This window comes from Bison bison, unplaced genomic scaffold, assembly GCF_000754665.1.
Source record: "Bison bison bison isolate TAMUID 2011002044 unplaced genomic scaffold, Bison_UMD1.0 scf7180017864035, whole genome shotgun sequence".
Classification (NCBI taxonomy): Eukaryota; Metazoa; Chordata; class Mammalia; order Artiodactyla; family Bovidae; genus Bison; species Bison bison.
This window is the reverse complement of record NW_011494607.1, coordinates 5,366,308-5,383,502: the sequence shown is the minus strand read 5'-3', so window position 1 is coordinate 5,383,502 and position 17,195 is coordinate 5,366,308. Positions and strand designations below refer to the sequence as shown.

General features: G+C 42.0%; 2 protein-coding genes across 2 annotated transcripts in view; one reads left to right on the top strand and one right to left on the bottom strand.

Moving 5' to 3' along the window:
- The window catches only part of SNX14 (sorting nexin 14), an 85,456-nt gene extending 83,550 nt beyond the window's left edge, over positions 1–1,906 (top strand). Inside the window, exons 28-29 of the mRNA XM_010834754.1 lie at positions 499–555; positions 1,477–1,906. Coding sequence (XP_010833056.1) covers positions 499–555; positions 1,477–1,515 — 96 coding nt within the window. The 3' untranslated portion in view covers positions 1,516–1,906. The remainder of the gene's footprint in view (positions 1–498; positions 556–1,476) is intronic.
- Positions 1,907–8,425: 6,519 nt separating this feature from the next.
- Positions 8,426–17,195, bottom strand: part of NT5E (5'-nucleotidase, ecto (CD73)) — a gene marked incomplete at its 5' end in the record, with an annotated part of 73,515 nt that continues 64,745 nt past the window's right edge. Inside the window, 4 exons of the mRNA XM_010834753.1 lie at positions 8,426–10,390; positions 13,830–14,030; positions 15,619–15,768; positions 16,822–16,927. Coding sequence (XP_010833055.1) covers positions 10,227–10,390; positions 13,830–14,030; positions 15,619–15,768; positions 16,822–16,927 — 621 coding nt within the window. The remainder of the gene's footprint in view (positions 10,391–13,829; positions 14,031–15,618; positions 15,769–16,821; positions 16,928–17,195) is intronic.

Here is a 17,195-nt window from a genome sequence, read left to right as displayed (position 1 = left end):
TTCTTAATATCTTCTGCTTCTGTTAGATCCCTACCATTTCTGTCCTTTATTGAGCCCATCTTTGCATGAAATGTTCCCTTGGTATCTCTAATTTTTTTGAAGAGATCTCTAGTCTTTCCCATTCTGTTGTTTTCCTCTATTTCTTTGCATTGATCACCGAGGAAGGCTTTCTTATCTCTCCTTGCTGTTCTTTGGAACTCTGCATTCAAATGGGTATATCTTTCCTTTTCTCCTTTGCCTTTAGTCTCACATATTCTGTTGAGAGCTTAACACAGTTAAAATTTTGTATCACGCTTGTTTCTTTAAAATTGTTGTTATATACAAAATATTTAACATAAAATCAATTACGAGGCATAGTAATAAAATGTAAACATGTGAAAACATATCTATCTAAAACTCATCCTAAAAATAGAACATTATGGATCTTGTTGAAACTGCTTTTGTGTTTTTTTTTCTTTTTTGGTCTAATTCCTTAAAATCTTTTTTTTTGCATTTTAGCTGACTTACGTTTTATTGGACATTGTGATACAAGAACTGTTTCCAGAGCTCAATAAGGTAACTGAAAAGCAGCAGCACTTTATTTATGTTTTTAATGGTGTACTGACATTTTTTTAGGAACATAATAATTAAGGAAATCCTTGTGATCATTTTGAAAATGAAGAACCTTAACAAATAGCTCTTTGTATTTTCTTCATTCAACACGCTTAAACATAGAATGGATTTGGGGATGTACGAACTGAATAGCCCCTGCCTTGGCTCCCCCTCTTCCTGATTCCAGTCAGATGGGGTGTTACACCCTGTAGAGCCTCACCAGAGGCAGGTGTGAGTGCACATGCTGTCTCTAGGATGGGCCAAGCTCTGCAGGCTGTCATGTGCACACTGAATGCTGTGTGAGCATTTTTAAAGCAGTTGGCGCTTATGTGAAGCCAAGAACACAAAATGAATGGGAGTTGGAGGATGGTGATACTATTATTACCTTGAATCCTATAGATTTTCAGTTTTGAGCATTGCTTTTTTACCTTTTTTATTTTTTTTTTGACTAATCCCTTTGGTCAGATGAAATAACTAATTCAGGGTTGTGATACAGCAGTGAGATGTTAGTTTTATAGAGGGAACTAGATTTGGACTATTTACCTATTGAATACAAGTTTTCAAGTTATAGCAGTATTCAGTGTGTATTAAAACAGGGTGGCAATTAACAGACATTTTGTGTTCAAGTTACATAGGAATCAGTACCTGGAAATTCCAGCTCTCTGTTTGAGACTTTATGAGGTCTATCACGTGCTTTTTTCTCCTTTCTAAAATGTAAATATTATCTGTGTCATATGCCAGCTAATTTCTTGCGGGTTTTAACACACACACACATATATATATGTTTTAGGTTAGAATTTTAATACATTGGAACTGTTAGGCAATTCACAAATGAATTCTTGTTTGTTTTTTCTCTTCTATTAAATAGATTTATTTTTACTTTAGGTACAAAAGGAAGTTACATCTGTGACGTCCTGGATATAAACATTTGGATTTGGGATAGAATAACCAGTTGAAATGTTTGCTGGGCTAGTGTAGTATATATGTACTGTTTTTTCTTTTACTTTTGTATATTCTTGTATATATCATGTAATTCAGCGTCTGAAGTTTTGATTTTGTTGTTTTAATAAAGACTAACAAATTTAATAATGGTGAAAACTGATTGGGTCTCATAGCCTTTCATTTTACATTTCTTCTCCAAATTTTCTTAGATCTATGTCACTTGTTATTGCTGTTTTTTAAAGAGATGATTCATAATCTTCTTGGGGCAAATCAGTTGGGCTGATAACTTTGAAAGTATTGTATCACTTTGAAAATGATTATTTTTAGTGTAGAGATCTGATTTGCTGTCTTATTTGGAGTTAATAAATTTTAGCAGATTTATTCCATTCCCCCTTTTCATTTTTCTGTGTAGTTAACTGTGTGTCTGTAAAGAAGACATACTTTATGAGTTTTTCATAACAAATAAGGGACTTCTAACTCTTCCTAGATGATTGACAGCTTATATGTAGTCCTTTTGCGTGTGAAAACTGAGTACTTACAGACATTTGTGATTGTGTGGTTGCAACTGCATTTCACTGAACATCTGTAACTATAATCCAAAAGCTTATATAAACAGTTTAGTCAAGTGGATTTTTAGTTTATGTTGTCTCTCCAAAGGAAAGGTATGAATTAACTGTATTCTTTGGGGAAAGTTAAATAGTTATTTTTAAAGGTTCAACATTTAGAGTTCTGCTTATAATTTCTCTTCATGCTGTGATTTTCTCCCTGAATCATATTTGTCTTTCGAGATCAGGCACTTTGGTTATTGGCTGTAGTGTACATTCAGAGTATATTTATTGAGTTTCAACCATGTATCAAGTGCTGATAATGTGGGGACTCTAAATATAATTTGGAAAGTGAAACCAGTTGAATGATACTGTTCAGTTATTTTTTTCCCAGTTTTGAAAAATGGTCTATAGATACTATAAAATTTTTAAAAGGTTTTGCCAGTATTTCTATTATCTTTTTAATTGCTTAAAAATTCTAAACTGTGTATGAGTTTCTGTGCATCAAGTGCTTTTAACCAAGCCTTCAACATTTTACTTACTTCTCAGGGACAGGTGGGAAATTAATCAAGCTAACTCTTCACATTTAAATCCATAGCATTTTGGCTGGAAAAATAAAATATTTACAGCCCTTTTATGCCATTCTTACCTGCTTTCTTATAAATTGTGATATTTTGTTTATTTAGATGAGAAAAAATTCTTACGAGTGTATCAAACAACCTAGGCTTACTCTGATAAAATACCATAAATGGGGTGACTTAACAGAATTTTATTTCTCACAGTTCTGGAGGCTGGTAAGTCCAAGATCAAGGTGCCCAAAAAGTACATTTCATTCTGGGACCTCTTCCTTTGGTCTGTAGATGACTGCCTTTTTTCCCTGTGTACTCACATGACCTCTGTGTGTGGCCGTGTGGAAGAAAGAAAGAGATCTTTCACTCTCTTCTTCTTTTCTTCTTATAAGTCCCCGAATGCTCTTAGGTTAAGCCCATGACCTCATTTAACCTTAATTACCTCCTAAAGGCATCATCTCCACATATAATCATATTGGGGTTTAGGGTTTTAACATGGGAATTTTAGAAGGACACATTTAAATCCATAGCAGTGGGTGAGCTCTATTTAAAGAAAATGTAATGTACAAAAATCTATAAATACAAAGTCATCTGCATAATAAAAGAGAAAGGAACTGGATGCATTCCCCATTGGCCAGGCATTTTATATCACATTTCACCATCCAGTAACTGTGAGATGGTATTATTCCTCTCTTGTTATTTATATTGAAGCTAGAGAGAGTTGGAATTTGAAGTTGAAGTTGGAATTCAAGCAGATCTGTCTTTAGTCTTGTACTCTTGACAGTGTTGCCCCATGAAAGGAGCCTTTATTTCCAAAAGTGATTACTTGAGATTCCTTTAATGGTCCCCTGGTGCATTTCAGATATTTTATTTTGCACTTTCCTTTCTATCCATCTTTATGTATGTCTTATACTGCATGAGTTTTACATTTTGAAATGTGTTTAGAGAAATAACTCTGGTTGTGTAGGTAAATTAAATAGATGAGAAGACACTGAAATTTATAAAGGACATTATGTCTGTGTTACAATCATTAAGCTATAGATATCAGAAGATTCTGAGAAATGGTTGAAACACTTAAATTATCATTTATTGGGACTTCCCTGGTGGTCCACTGGTTAAGAATCTGCCTTCCAATGCAGGGGACTCGAGTTTGATCCATGCTGGGGGAACTAAATTCCCACATGCCCCGGGAAAACTAAATACTCCCCCCATGCCCTGCACCACAGCTAATGAGCCCGTGGGCCACAATTAGTCAAGTACTGCAACGAGGATCCCACGTGCTGCGACTGAGACCCAACACAGCCAAATAGATAAATGTTTTTAAAATTATTTATTGACTTACTAAAAACAGTTAGAGTTTACAATAAAAATATAAACAGAAGTCTAATTTGCTATTGTTCTTTGTAATGATATATACATAAGTTGTAACTTCAGATATAGTCAATATTAGAATAAAAATTACCGACTGAATGAGCAAACGCATAGACCTTGCTAGTCCACTCCACTTCCATTTCAAAGACTGTTCTCTTTTATGTATACGTTAGTGTCTTCAGTGTTGCTAGTTACATGAGGAGAGATCCTTAACCTGAGGCCTAGGACTCTGGAAGATTTTTAAGTCCATTGCAAATGGTTTTTTATTTCACTATTTTTTTAATTAATTGATGTTAATTTTTTTCTATCAAGTTACACTGAAGTATTATTCCAGGTATTGGATGTGGCTGTATTCCATTAAAACCTTATTTATGTGAAGCAGTGGCAAGCAGGATTTGGCCTTTAGGCTATAGTTTGCTGATCCCTTATGTAGAAGAGCAAAAGTGGAGAGGGAAAAGGGATGCTATTAGAAAAATTGTAATCACCTTCAAATTAAGGAGCAGGGGGTGCATGTGTGTGTGCTAAGTCACTTCAGTCACGTCCAACTCTTTGCCGCCCCATGCCGCCAGGCTCCCCCGTCCATGGGGTCGAACCTGTGTCTCTTACGTCTCCTGCATTGGCAGGTGGGTTCTTGACCACTAGCGCTACCTGGGAAATCCAGGGAGCAGGGAAGGAGGCTAGAAAATTTACTTTTTAGAAAAAGGCAGCTATCCTTTTCAGGGAAGACTTAGTTGGCCTTTTGGTTGCAGAGAGGTTATAGTAAGAAAGAGGCAAACTGCTCTGCATGATGAAAAGGGTGGTTAGATAGAGAAATTATCTTCTGGAGGAGCTGATACTGGAGAAGAAGGACTGTGTGGCTTTTGGACTGAGTCCAGAGGGTGAGAGAGAGGTAGCAGAGAAGGAATTATTCATGGTTTATTCAATTTATTATACATGTGTGTATTGAGCACTCACTATGTGCCAGGCAGTTTCAGATGCCAAGGATATATTTGTGTGTTTATAAGCTTATATGTAGCCCAGGTAACAGAGACAGTAAAAGAATGTAAATAAGAAAATAGTGTATAGTATGTTAGAAAGTAACAAGTGCTCAGAAAAAAAATTAAACTGAAAAAGAAAATAGAATGGTGAGGGTTGCAGTTTAATGCAATCACTGACATTGAAGAAAGAGACCTGAAGGTGAGAGATTAAGCCATGCAGATATTGGGAGCCCATATTCCAAGTAGAGAAATAGCAAGTGCGAAGGTTTGAGTGGAAGTGTGTCCTTTTGAAAGAAATGGCCCAATCATGGTTCGTGAAGGTAGATAATGTCAGAGAAGTGATGGGAAACAAGATCACAGTGGTCCTTGGAAGCCATTATGATAACTCACTTGTACTTGGTCTGTGATAGAAAGATTTTGAGCACATGAGCAATGTCATCTTTCTAATATTGTGATAGAATCACTTTGGTTACTGTGTTGAGAGTGTTGAGAAGAGACTAAAGTGGAGTAAAAGTAGAGACAGAGGATTTCCCTAATGGTTAAGAATCTGCCTGCCATTGCAGGGGAGACAGGTTCAATCCCTGGTCCGGGAAGGTTCCACGTGCCTCTGGGCAGCTAAGCCTGTGTGCCACAAGCACTGAGCCCATCTAGAGCCTGTGCTCCTCAACAAGAAAAGCCACCACGATGAGAAGTCCACACACCGCAGCAAAGAGTAGCCCCCCCTCCTGCAAATAGAGAAAGCCCTCACGTAGCAACAAGAACCCTGTGTAGCCAATAAATGAATAAATAAAAATTAAAAAAAAAATAAAAAATATAAAACAGAGATAAATGGCTCATTTAGGAGGCTGGTAAAGTAATTCAGGTGACATGGCAGTGATTTGAATCAGGGCAGTACTTGTGAAGCTTTTGAGAAGCTGAAGGCTCTTTTTAGTTCTTTTAGTTAGGAAACAGAATTTATTGCTGGACAGGTTGTGAGTTTGAGAGAAAAACAGAGCAGCCAAGGATATTCCAAGGTTCAGTTTGAGCAATAGGAATGATGAAGGGTCCACTAAATTGAGCTTAAGGGAATTGTGCCTGGCACCAGTTTTCAGGGGGAATCAAGAATCCACGTTTGGGCATGTGAAGTTTGGATTGCCTATTAATCATCTCAACTAGAGATGCCAAGTAGGCCATTGTATTTGTGAATCTGGAGTCCGTGGGAGAGATCTAGACAGGGGTATAAATTTGAGAGTCACCAGCATTACGATGTAAAACTGAATGAGAGCACAGAGATTAAGTGTAAAGAGAAGACAAGCAGTCCAAGGACTGTCCTCCTGGGGCTCTCCAGTGCTTGATACTAAGAGAGCTGGAAAGGACCCCAAAAAGGACTCCAAGGGTGGGTTTGGTTGATGTGTTTGTTTGTTTAAGTTTTTATTTATTTACTGATGACTGTGCTGGCTCGCAGAAGGCAATGGCACCCCACTCCAGTACTCTTGCCTGGAAAATCCCATGGGCAGAGGAGCCTGGTAGGCTGCAGTCCATGGGGTCACTGAGGGTCGGACACGACTGAGCGACTTCACTTTCACTTTTCACTTTCATGCATTGGAGAAGGAAATGGCAATCCACTCCAGTGTTCTTGCCTGGAGAATCCCAGGGACGGGGGAGCCTGGTGGGCTGCCGTCTATGGGGTCGCACAGAGTCAGACACGACTGAAGCGACAGCAGCAGCAGCAGCAGTGCTGGCTCAGTAGTTGCGGCTCCCAGGTTCCAAGCAATGGACTTAGTTGCTCCACAGTATTCAGGATCATCCCAGAGCAGGGATCAAACCTGTATCTCTTGCATTGACGGGAGGATTTTTCACCACTGAGCCACCAGGGAAGCCCTGGTTGATGCTTTTTAGGAGCATTGCTGTCTCACATTGAGTTGTAAGTTTCCTTTTGCATTGTAACTCCCTCCATTTATGCCTAATGACTAAAGCTTTATTTTAACACTTCAGCATTATGCTAGCTGCTGTTGGGAGTGAAGGCAGTACTATATCCATATTTTGGGATAATTCAAGGTGGAGAAAACTGGTGCAGCAAGGAGAGGTGGTGCTGAGGTTACCTGAAGAAATTGTGGAGCAGCCTAGAAGGGCTTCCCTGGTAGTTCAGCTGGTAAAGAATTCGCCTGCAGTGCCAGAGACCCCAGTTTGATTCCTGGGTCGGGAAGGTCCCCTAGAGAATCGATAAGCTACCCACTCTGGTATTCTTGGGCTTCTCTGGTGGCTTAGACGGTAAAGAATCTGCCTGCAGTGTGGGAGACCTGGATTCTGTCCCTGGGTTGGGAAGACATCCTGGAGAAGGGAACAGCTACTGCTACCCACTCCAGTATTCTGGCATGGAAAATTCCATGGACAGAGGAGCCTGGCGGGCTACAGTCCGTGGGGTCACAAAGGGTTGGACACAGCTGAGTGATTTCACTCACTTACACTAGAGCAAATGCAGCAACCTGGATAGGTTAGCAAGTCCTGGCAACTCTCACAAATAGGAAGGGACCTGCCAAGTTATTTTTACAAATTAATTGTTTTTGGCTGTGCCGGGTCTTCGTTGCTGTGTGCAGGCTTTCTCTAGTTGCGGCAAGCCGGGGCCACTCTCCAGTTGTAGTACACAGGCTTCCCATTGCGGTGGCTTCTCTCGTTGTGGAGCATGGACTCCAGAGTGCGTGGGCTTCAGTAATCTCAGTACTCAGGCTCAGTAGTTATGGTGCACAGGCTTAGTTGCTCTGCGGCATGTGGAATCTTCCTGGACCCAGGGATCAAATCCATATTCCCTGAATTGGCAGGTGAACTCTTAACCACTGAGCCACCAGGGAAGCCCCCTGAGGGAACTTACTCTGTTGTAAACTGCTCAGCGCAGCTCTGCCACCAAATGGATTTAACGTGTCTGCTCAAGGTGTAATAGCTGGTCTGCTGTATCATCAGTATTAAATGAGGAAGATTCTTAGATTCATGGACAGTTCAGATAAATTAATTAAAATCCCCAACACTGTGTAACTTGAACATCTTTATTTCTAGGAAACCGTTATTGGCATCAAAACAGATTCTGTACACAAAAGCCGTAAGTTTGTTTATTTTTTTATTTTTGGCCGTGCCGTGTGGCATGTAGGGTCTTAGTTCCCTGACCAGGGGGAACCTGTACCCACCACAGTGAAAGCATGGAGTCCTGACCACTGGACCACCAGGGAAGTCGCATTAGTCTTAAGTACCCTTTATCTACTCTTCTTCTGTACCTAAAAATTGAATGTATTTTTCTTATTTTTAGGGGGGGTGGGATATAGGGAGGGCTGTCAGATGGCAGGGGCCTTATAATCATGGGCAGTGATACCAGTGATGAGCTGTCAAAACAGTTTTCCTTCAGTCATATTGTCTTGGGTTGTAAGTATTTGCTTGAGAGAAGAAATAACTACCAAAGACAAAGAGTGTATCTTCAGTTTTATTGTTTGGAACCTAGAATTGAAAAGTATTTTTAGGTCATTTCTTAAACCACTGAACAATACAGGCACACAGATTTAGAAAACTTACAAAAATGTTCTTTAAAAATTTGTGTTTCAATAGGGTTTACCCTGTTTTACTGGCCAGGCATAAAAAATGTAGCCCAAATGCAGTCCTGTTGACAGTTTCCTCTTACAATCTTATTGGCATTCATTTATTGTCAATCTCTATAAGCATAGAACCTGAGGCATTACTTTATTGCGTCAATCTTTATAAAGAGGTTATGACATTTAAAAGTACATTTGTATCAAGAGTACCTAATATTTGTAAACATTAAAAGCGAACATCCTCACTCTTCAGTCCTTTAGCTGTTGTCTGCTCACTCTTTTTTAAGGTGAGGCCTGCCATTTCTCGTTGAATCATGTATACAATGATGAGCAGGCTCACATGGTCCCCACTACCCCTTTCAGCAAGTATTTGTACATAAATCATGTGTGGCATTAGTCTGGGTATTTCCTGAGCACCCACTCAGAGGGTGCTCCCACTCTCAGGCAGGAGTCCTTATGTGCGTGTTTGAGAATGACTGAGAGTGACTGTTCAAATATGGAGGCAGAGCTGACTTTAAACTTAGGTAGACCACTTGAAAAATCAACCTTGTCTTTCCTCTGGATTTTCCATAAGTGAGGAAGGGGTGAAGTGTGTCTTGGGTTGTAAGTTGTTGTCTTGGGTGTGTGCCTAGAATAAGTACATCTTGCTAGGGAGACACAGGTGCAGGTTTAGAATTACACCTTCTCTAAGAAGGTTCTCTTCTTGTGACACCTTCCCATTAGGAAGAAGGAGGAAAGAAATGGAGAACTGATGGAATGTCATAAAATGCCATGTGTTAGGCACTCTGCTGCTACTACCTAGCAAATTTCTATGTAGCTAGAGTAAATGGGCTTTAGCTGTTTCTCTTCTCTAATGGAAGTTGTTCCTGGGCATCCCAGTCTTTGCTTCCCCTTCTCACTAGCCCCACGTGGCCTTTTGCAGCTCCTGGCCTTTCCCATTATCCGCTGCCCTTTGTGTCCCAACTCCTCAAAGGTGCATGGTGGTGAGGAAGAGAGCACCACTGTGGTTTAGTCCGTTAACTCCTTGTCACACACACTAGAGAGGAAAAACAGAGAGACCAGAAGTAAAGCAGAGACTTGTCCTCCATGAGTTTGGGGCTCCAGTAAATATCATCCTGAACAGTAACTGGATGAAAGAGTGTGGGACTGAGGTTAGAGGGCCTAGATGCAGGTCTGGGATCGTCACTTTTACCAAATGGCCTTAAGTCGGCTCTGAGCTTTAGTTTCCTCATCTTTCATACGGGAAGAAAACAACACCTGTCTTCCCACGCACAAAAGTTATGGACATCAAATAAGAAAATGTGCTCAGAATTCTCTTGTAAATGATAAAGTTATGTAAACATAAGTTGTTTGGTGGATTAGAATGGATATAAAGGAGAAAAATGATGTGTATGGTTTAAAGGTGTTAATAAAGTTTTATTAAAATTTGCATATGTAAACTAAAGATGGCTGGCCTTCTCGTCAGAGGTCCCACTTTCATTTCTTTTCCTGTGTGTTCACTAAGTTGCTGATCCTGAGTGATGATGCCAGTGTCTTTACTTAAAACCCTCTAAGCTCAGCTTCTAGGAGACTGCAAAGACGGTCTGCGCCATCGTAAAACCAGTTCCTAAAAAACCGACTTGAATCTCACGTGAGAAAAAAAAATCAGTTCCATTTAATGGCAAGGAGAATTTTTGGCTATTGGTATAAAATAATGATCACTGCCAAAACTGAAAGAAATATTAAAGAAAAACTTCCACAGCAATGACTTCCTGCAGAAAACTGGATCCGACCTTCAACTGCTGGATAAAGCACTTTCATTTTTGAGATGTATCCAGAAACCACGTTGATATCTTGGTCACCTAGAAAAATACATGCATTATTTTAACTACAGAAAAAATAGTGATTCATTAATAATAATAAGGGGAAAGCCAGTGTATTTCTTTAAAGTCCTTTGTGATTATAAGAAGGAAGGTACTCCTTTCATAAGCAAGGCTAAAGTATCACAAAGGACAAGGACAGTGGTGATCGTAAGTGCAAAGAATCTGATTGCTTTTCATGTTTCAGATGAGAAATGTGCCCATTGTCTACTATTGGATAATTCAGGGGAATAGAGTCCTCTCAACTCTGAGACAACATGATAAGAAGGGACTTCCTACCTAGGGACTTCCCTGACACTCAAGTGGTTAAGAATCTGCCTTCCACTGCAGGAGACATAGGTTTGATCCCTGGTCGGGGAACTAATATCCCACATGCTTCAAAGCAACTAGTAGCCCACACACCACCACTACTGAGCCTTCAGGTTCTGGAGCCTGTGTGCTACAGGTAGAGAGTCGGCCTGCCACAACTGAAACCTGAAGCAGCCAAATAAATATGTAAACATTTGAAAAGGAAAAGGCTGTTGTCATTATTGCCTCTGAACCACTCCAGAGTTGGGGCACTAAGGAAGTGGGTTAAGATAATTAGTTGAGAAATAAATGTGGCTTTTTTGTTTTGGGGGGATTTTTTTGGCTTGCCTGCTCAAGAATCATTTTCACATAATTGATAGTGAAATAATGGAGGCTTCATTTCCAAAAGAGAAGACAACTGACAAATACTAATTGCCTGTAACTACAGCAAACCCACAGTGACCTGACAGACTTTTATTTTAAAAGTACCACTTCAAATCATGTATCTGATTGATAAGAGGTTAATATCCAAAATATATAAAGAATGCACACAACTCAATAGCCTACCCCAAAAAAAATCTGATTAAAAGATGGGCAGAGGATCTGACAGACATTTTACCAAAGAAGAAATGCAGATGACCAAAAAGCATATGAAAAGATGCTCAATATCATGAATTATCAGAGAAATACAAATCAAAACCACAATGAGTTACCACCTCACACCTGTTAGAACAACTATGATCAAAACGACAAAAAATGTCAATGAGGATGTGGAGAAAAGGAACTCTTGTGCATTGTGTGCAAAAATGTAAATTGGTGCAGCTGCTATGAAAAATAGTAGGAGGCTCCTCAAGAAATTGAAAATAGAACTTCCAAATAATCCAACAGTTCCACTCCTGAGTATTTACCTAAGAAAATGAAAATACTAATTTGAAAAGATATGTGCACTTCTGTGCTCATTACAGCATTATTTACAATAGCCAAGATAAGGAAGTATGTTAGTCACTCAGTTGTGTCCAATTCTTTGTGACCCCATGGACTATAGCCTGCCAGGCCCTTCTGTCCATGGAATTCCCCAGGCAAGAATAGTGGAGTGGATTGTCTTTTCCTCCTCCAGGGGATCTTCCCAACCCCGGGACGGGACCCAAATCTCCAGCATTGCAGGCAGATTCTTTACCATCTAAGCCACCAGGGAAGCATAAGGAAACAAATGTCCATTAACGGATGGATGAACAAAGATGTGTGTATATATATACAATGGAATACTCTTCAGCTATTAAAAAAAAATGACCTTTTTCCATTTGCAACTACATGGATGGCCCTTGAGGACATTATGCTAAGTGAAATAATTCAGACAAAGACAAATACCATAAATTCAACAACAAAGCAAGCAAGCTTAGTTACAGAGAACAGACTGATGGTTCCTAGAGGTGGAGGGAGTTGGGACTGGGTGAGGATGCAAATGGGTGAAGGGAGTCAAAAGTTAATACAAACTTCCAGTTATAAAATAAATAAGTCCTGAGGCTGTAATGTATAGCATAGTGGATATAGTTATTAATGCTATTGCATATTTGAATGTTGATACAAGAATAGATCTTAGAAGTCCTCATTACAAGAAATTTTGTAATTATGTAAGGTGACATTAATTGGACTTAACGTGGTGATCATTTTGCAATACATACAAATATGGAATCATGTTTTATACCTGAAACTAATGTTATATTTCAATTATACCTCAATTAAAAAATGTATTACTATAGTACTTAAAAAGAACCCTTCTCTGCAGTGGTTCTCACCCCTGGGTATACATCAGAATCACTGCAAAGCCTTTTGCCCCAACCAAGTAAATCACACTCTCTTAAGTTGGGACCAAGTTGGTATTTAATTTAAAATACTCCCCAAGTGATTCTAATGTATGATGAGGGCTGAGAACACTTACAGCCAAAGCTTTCCCAGCCTTCCATGCGAGATCTTTCTCTCTAGCACTCACTAGTCTGGGCTTGAGTGATACACAGCCATTAACTTTGTTTCATGCAGGACTCAAGAGGACACCCTCTAAGCCTGCCTTTCCATTTCCTATCATGGAATGGTTGGGAGTAGCTGGCGCCTTTCCTCCCAGGAAGGGCTGCCTCCTTGGCCCTGGCTCTGCCCTCCACCCTCCTTGGGATATGCAGCTACCGTGGCAGAACCCTCATGATAAGGCCGTAGAGACAGACGCAGAGAAGCTGTGCATGTGTCTTGTAAACACATGAGGTTTAGCCCTGGAGAACAGGAAGGGGTCATGTACTGGCAGTGCACTCCATGCACAGGAAGTGGTTCTCAATTGAATTTTTGAAAATGAGGCTGGGGTATAATGACCCTCACTCACCTGGGGTCATCTTGGGGGTTCCTATGATGTCCTCCACCAACACATTGTGCTGAATGGAGCAGGCGGCATATCCCATTCATGCCTACCTGACCTTTTCACACCAAAAGCTTCTTCAAGAAAGTTGAAGTGATTCGGGGACTTCCCTGGTGGTGCAATGGATAAGAATGTGCCTGCCAGTGCAGGAGACATGGGTTCAATCCCTGATCTGGGAAGATTCCACATACAGTGGAGCATCTAAGCCCTTGTGCCACAACTACTGAGCCTGTTTCAGAGCCTGTGCTCTGCAACAAGAAAAGCCACCACAGTGAGAAGCATGAGCACCGCAACCAAGAGTAGCCCCCTGCTAGCTGCAACTAAAAACAAACAAGCAAAAAAAAGCCCGAGCAAACTAACCAAGACCCAGCATGCCCCAAAATAAATGTAAAAAAAAGTTGAGATGATTTAACATGGTTTCCCACATCCAACCTAAAAATGCAACGTTTATATTTCACAATTTAAATAGCTGCTTAGCTGCACTTTAAAAGTTTTAAAACACTTTTTATGTAAAAATACGTTTTCCCTGGGCATAGATGGATGGGTTGAGTGCTGGGGAGGGGCAAGACTCTACTACCCTAGGCTGTTTCCTAAAAAAGTGGGAGGGAGCTGACAGTGTAGGGGCAGATCTGGTTTCTGGCTTTGCCCTCCTGGTGTCATCGTGTGCTGCTCCCCTCCTGGGATCTGTTCTGTTCCTTTGGGTTAGGGAGAGGAAGAGACACTTGAGCTTACCAGAGTCATGTTTTATCTTTTCATCTTTTATCATCCGGAATCCGTCTCCACCACTGACAAGGAAGCTTGGGAGGATCACCTTGTACACCTTATCCATTCTAAGAGGCTCATAACTGGGCACACGACACTGGGTGCAAAGAACCTCTAACTTGACCACCCTGTCCCCAGGGTTTCGGGAAATATCATACACCACGTGAATTCCTAGAAAAGAAAGGAGGCTGTAGGTTTTCACTGGATCCAAAGGAAAATTTTTGTTTTCTAAGAAAGATTTTGGCCCAAATCTGGAGTCATGGGGCTGCGGCTTAGTTTTCATTTAGTTTGAGCGAAACTTCAGCAAGAGAGCTGAAGTGACGTTGCAGCTACTGTATCTGGTTAAGTTTATCCTTGAGTCTTTCTGGGAGGCCTGAGAATGCCTGGGTGGGTAATCAGGGACTCTGCAGGGAGAAAACCACACCTTTTTTTAATTCATATCATGAATTAATCGGTCCAGCAACTTGGTTCAGTAGCTTTGGAAAATGAGGAACAGATGAGAGCTGACCAACAAATAGTTAATAATTTGGCCTGGGTGATTTCTGCGAAACATACAACTACCAAGCACAGTGCCTCTCTCTGTTCCCTCTGCTCTTTCCTGGAAAATGGAGAATATCTGGGCAACCCTACAGGCAGTGGGTGGGACTCCACCACCCTCTGCAGCCCCTTAGTCCCAGCAGTGGGGTGCTCTGGGACTTTCCAGAAGGGGGAAGACTTGAAAAGCAATCAGACCCCTCAAATGGGGTCTACCATCTAAAGTACAAACAGTGAGGTCAGACTATGGTGTCACAGTCAATTAAGATTATTCATATTAATTTTAAGTTTAACTCATTGGATTATTGACAAAAGCACTTTAGAAGTCCTTAACAATTTGGGAAGCATTTATTTTCCTTCCACTTTCATGGCAGTCCATAAGATAAGCAGGCACATTTTCTCACTGTTCTCTGAGAGGCTGAATGAAGACTTGCCCCAGGTCCCAGTGGAACTAGAACCAGGTTCCAATGTCTTGTCCTGGCTGCCCCTTGCAGAAATCATCTTTATTAATGGTGATTGGACATTGCATTCCCTTGAACCTCTGCATGCTTCCAGGCAATTACCAGGCAGTAGAAAAAGGTTTGGTTTGTTTTTGTTGTTGTTGTTGTTGTTTTACAAAGAATACTGAATGTTTAAACAACTAAGGTTTTAATAGAAACTAGACCTCAAGGCTGGAGAAGGCAATGGCACCCCACTCCAGTACTCCTGCCTGGAAAATCCCATGGACGGAGGAGCCTGGTAGGCTGCAGCCCATGGGGTCGCTGAGGGTAGGACACGACTGAGCAACTTCACTTTCACTTTTCACTTTCATGCATTGGAGAAAGAAATGGCAACCCACTCCAGTGTTCTTGCCTGGAGAATCCCAGGGACGCGGGAGCCTGGTGGGCTGCTGTCTATGGGGTCACACAGAGTCGGACATGACTGAAGTGACTTAGCAGCAGCAGCAGACCTCAAGGCAGCTGACCTGCTTAGACCCAGAGGGCTAGCTCCTGCAGAGAAGGTCGTCTGATGTCCAAATCAGACTTGGAAAATATTGCTCATTTTCAGGGCCTTGGGGCTTTGACCCCGACCTATTCTTAGTGGTCTGGGAGTCTACAGCCACTGAAAGACTGTGCATTGGTGCTGGGTGTGTGAAGCCCAAGCAAGCCTGGCCAGGAGGTCCTGGCGAGGTGGGGAGCTAAGCCAACCAGCAGGAAGCCTCCCCTCACCTTGGAAGGTGACTTACCTCCCACCTGCAGAAACTCGCCTGTGGCCTGGCCATAGCGGTACACGCTGTGCTCGAAGGCCTTCTTCAGGGTGGAGCCTTTTAACTGGACCAGGTCAAAGGTGCCTCCAAAGGGCAACACAGCAGCCAGGTTCTCCCAGGTAATCGTGCCTGAGGGTAGTCACAGATGAGGCCAGAGGGAAAACGGCTTGCGAACAAGCCCAGTGTCCTTCAGGACCCGCAGAGGAGGTAAGGGAGACGGGGCCACGAGGAGACTATGAGGACAGCACAGCTGCGTCTGAGTGTTCCTGATGCTTGGGAAGACAGAGATCAGGAGGCCCCTGGCCATGCCCTCCTCCACTGAGACTGTTTTGACAGTATATCAAGGAAGATGATTAGGGCATCTCTGGTGGGTCAGTGGTAAAGAATCTGCCTGCCAATGCAGGAGACATGAGAGGCCTGGATTTAATCACTGGGTCATGAAGATCCCCTGGATGAGGCCATGACAACCCCACTCCAGTATTCTTGCCTGGAGAATCCCATGGACAGAGGAGCCTGGTGGGCTACAAGTCCATAGGGTTGCACAGAGTTGGACTCGACTGAAGCAACTTAGCATGCACGTATGCAGGGAAGATGACAGGAGTGTCTCGAATATCTGTCTGGTTGGCTGGTTTTACCATGTGCTATAATCCAGGATATCTGTAAATGCACTAAAGGAAGTTGTCCAGCTGTTTTGTCCAGGGCTTGAAATTGGCAGTTTTGTCCTCCTCTTTCCAGATATCCAGGTGGAAGTTGTCACCATTTTGCATAAATCAGTCAATGATTCATGTGAGTCAGAAGTTCGATTTTTTTTTTTTTTTTAATTTTTGGCTGCACTGCGCAGCATGTGGGATCATAGTTCCCCGATCAGGGATCAAACCCGTGCCCCCTGCATTGGAGTTGCGGAGTCTTAACCACTGGACCACCAGGCAAGTCCTAAGTCAGAAGTTTAGGTAAAGCTTGGTTCCACTAAGGCTAACTGCTCCCTCTGTGTGCACATGTATCCGAGAATACAAGCACGTGTGTGTCCTTTGAGTGGGGCACTGACTTGAGTGGCAGCTAACCCAAGCTGAGGGGCCTGGCACTGTGGGTTGTGGCAGGCAGCACAGAGGAGCTAAGGCTGCCCGTGGCCAGGTTTGGGGAGCTGGTCAGACAGAGAGCTGAGGCCAGGGCCCAGGAGCATACCATTGTTCCGCTCGTCAATGGGCGACCGGATGCCACCTCCATTTAAAATGCACATGGACACATGGTTCCAGGACATCTCATCCGGGTGTCTCAGGTTGTTGTTAATCTGCAACAGCAGCAGGAATTTACACTCGTTATTCTGGGCCTTCTTTCTGAGGGTTCGTTCCCAGAAATGAAGCTGCTTTTCTTCTGCCCCTGTGTGCCCGGAGCTCTCTCAAGTATAACTTGTCAAAACTAGCTTTATGATCTGAGAAGCAACAATAAGATACTGTGACCAGTCCCAGGTCAGACTCTGAGCAGCCAGCAGCTCTGAAACCCTCTCCTAAGACCCTGCATCCCCAGAGCAGGGGCCCTGAGCAAAGCCCACCCCCCCA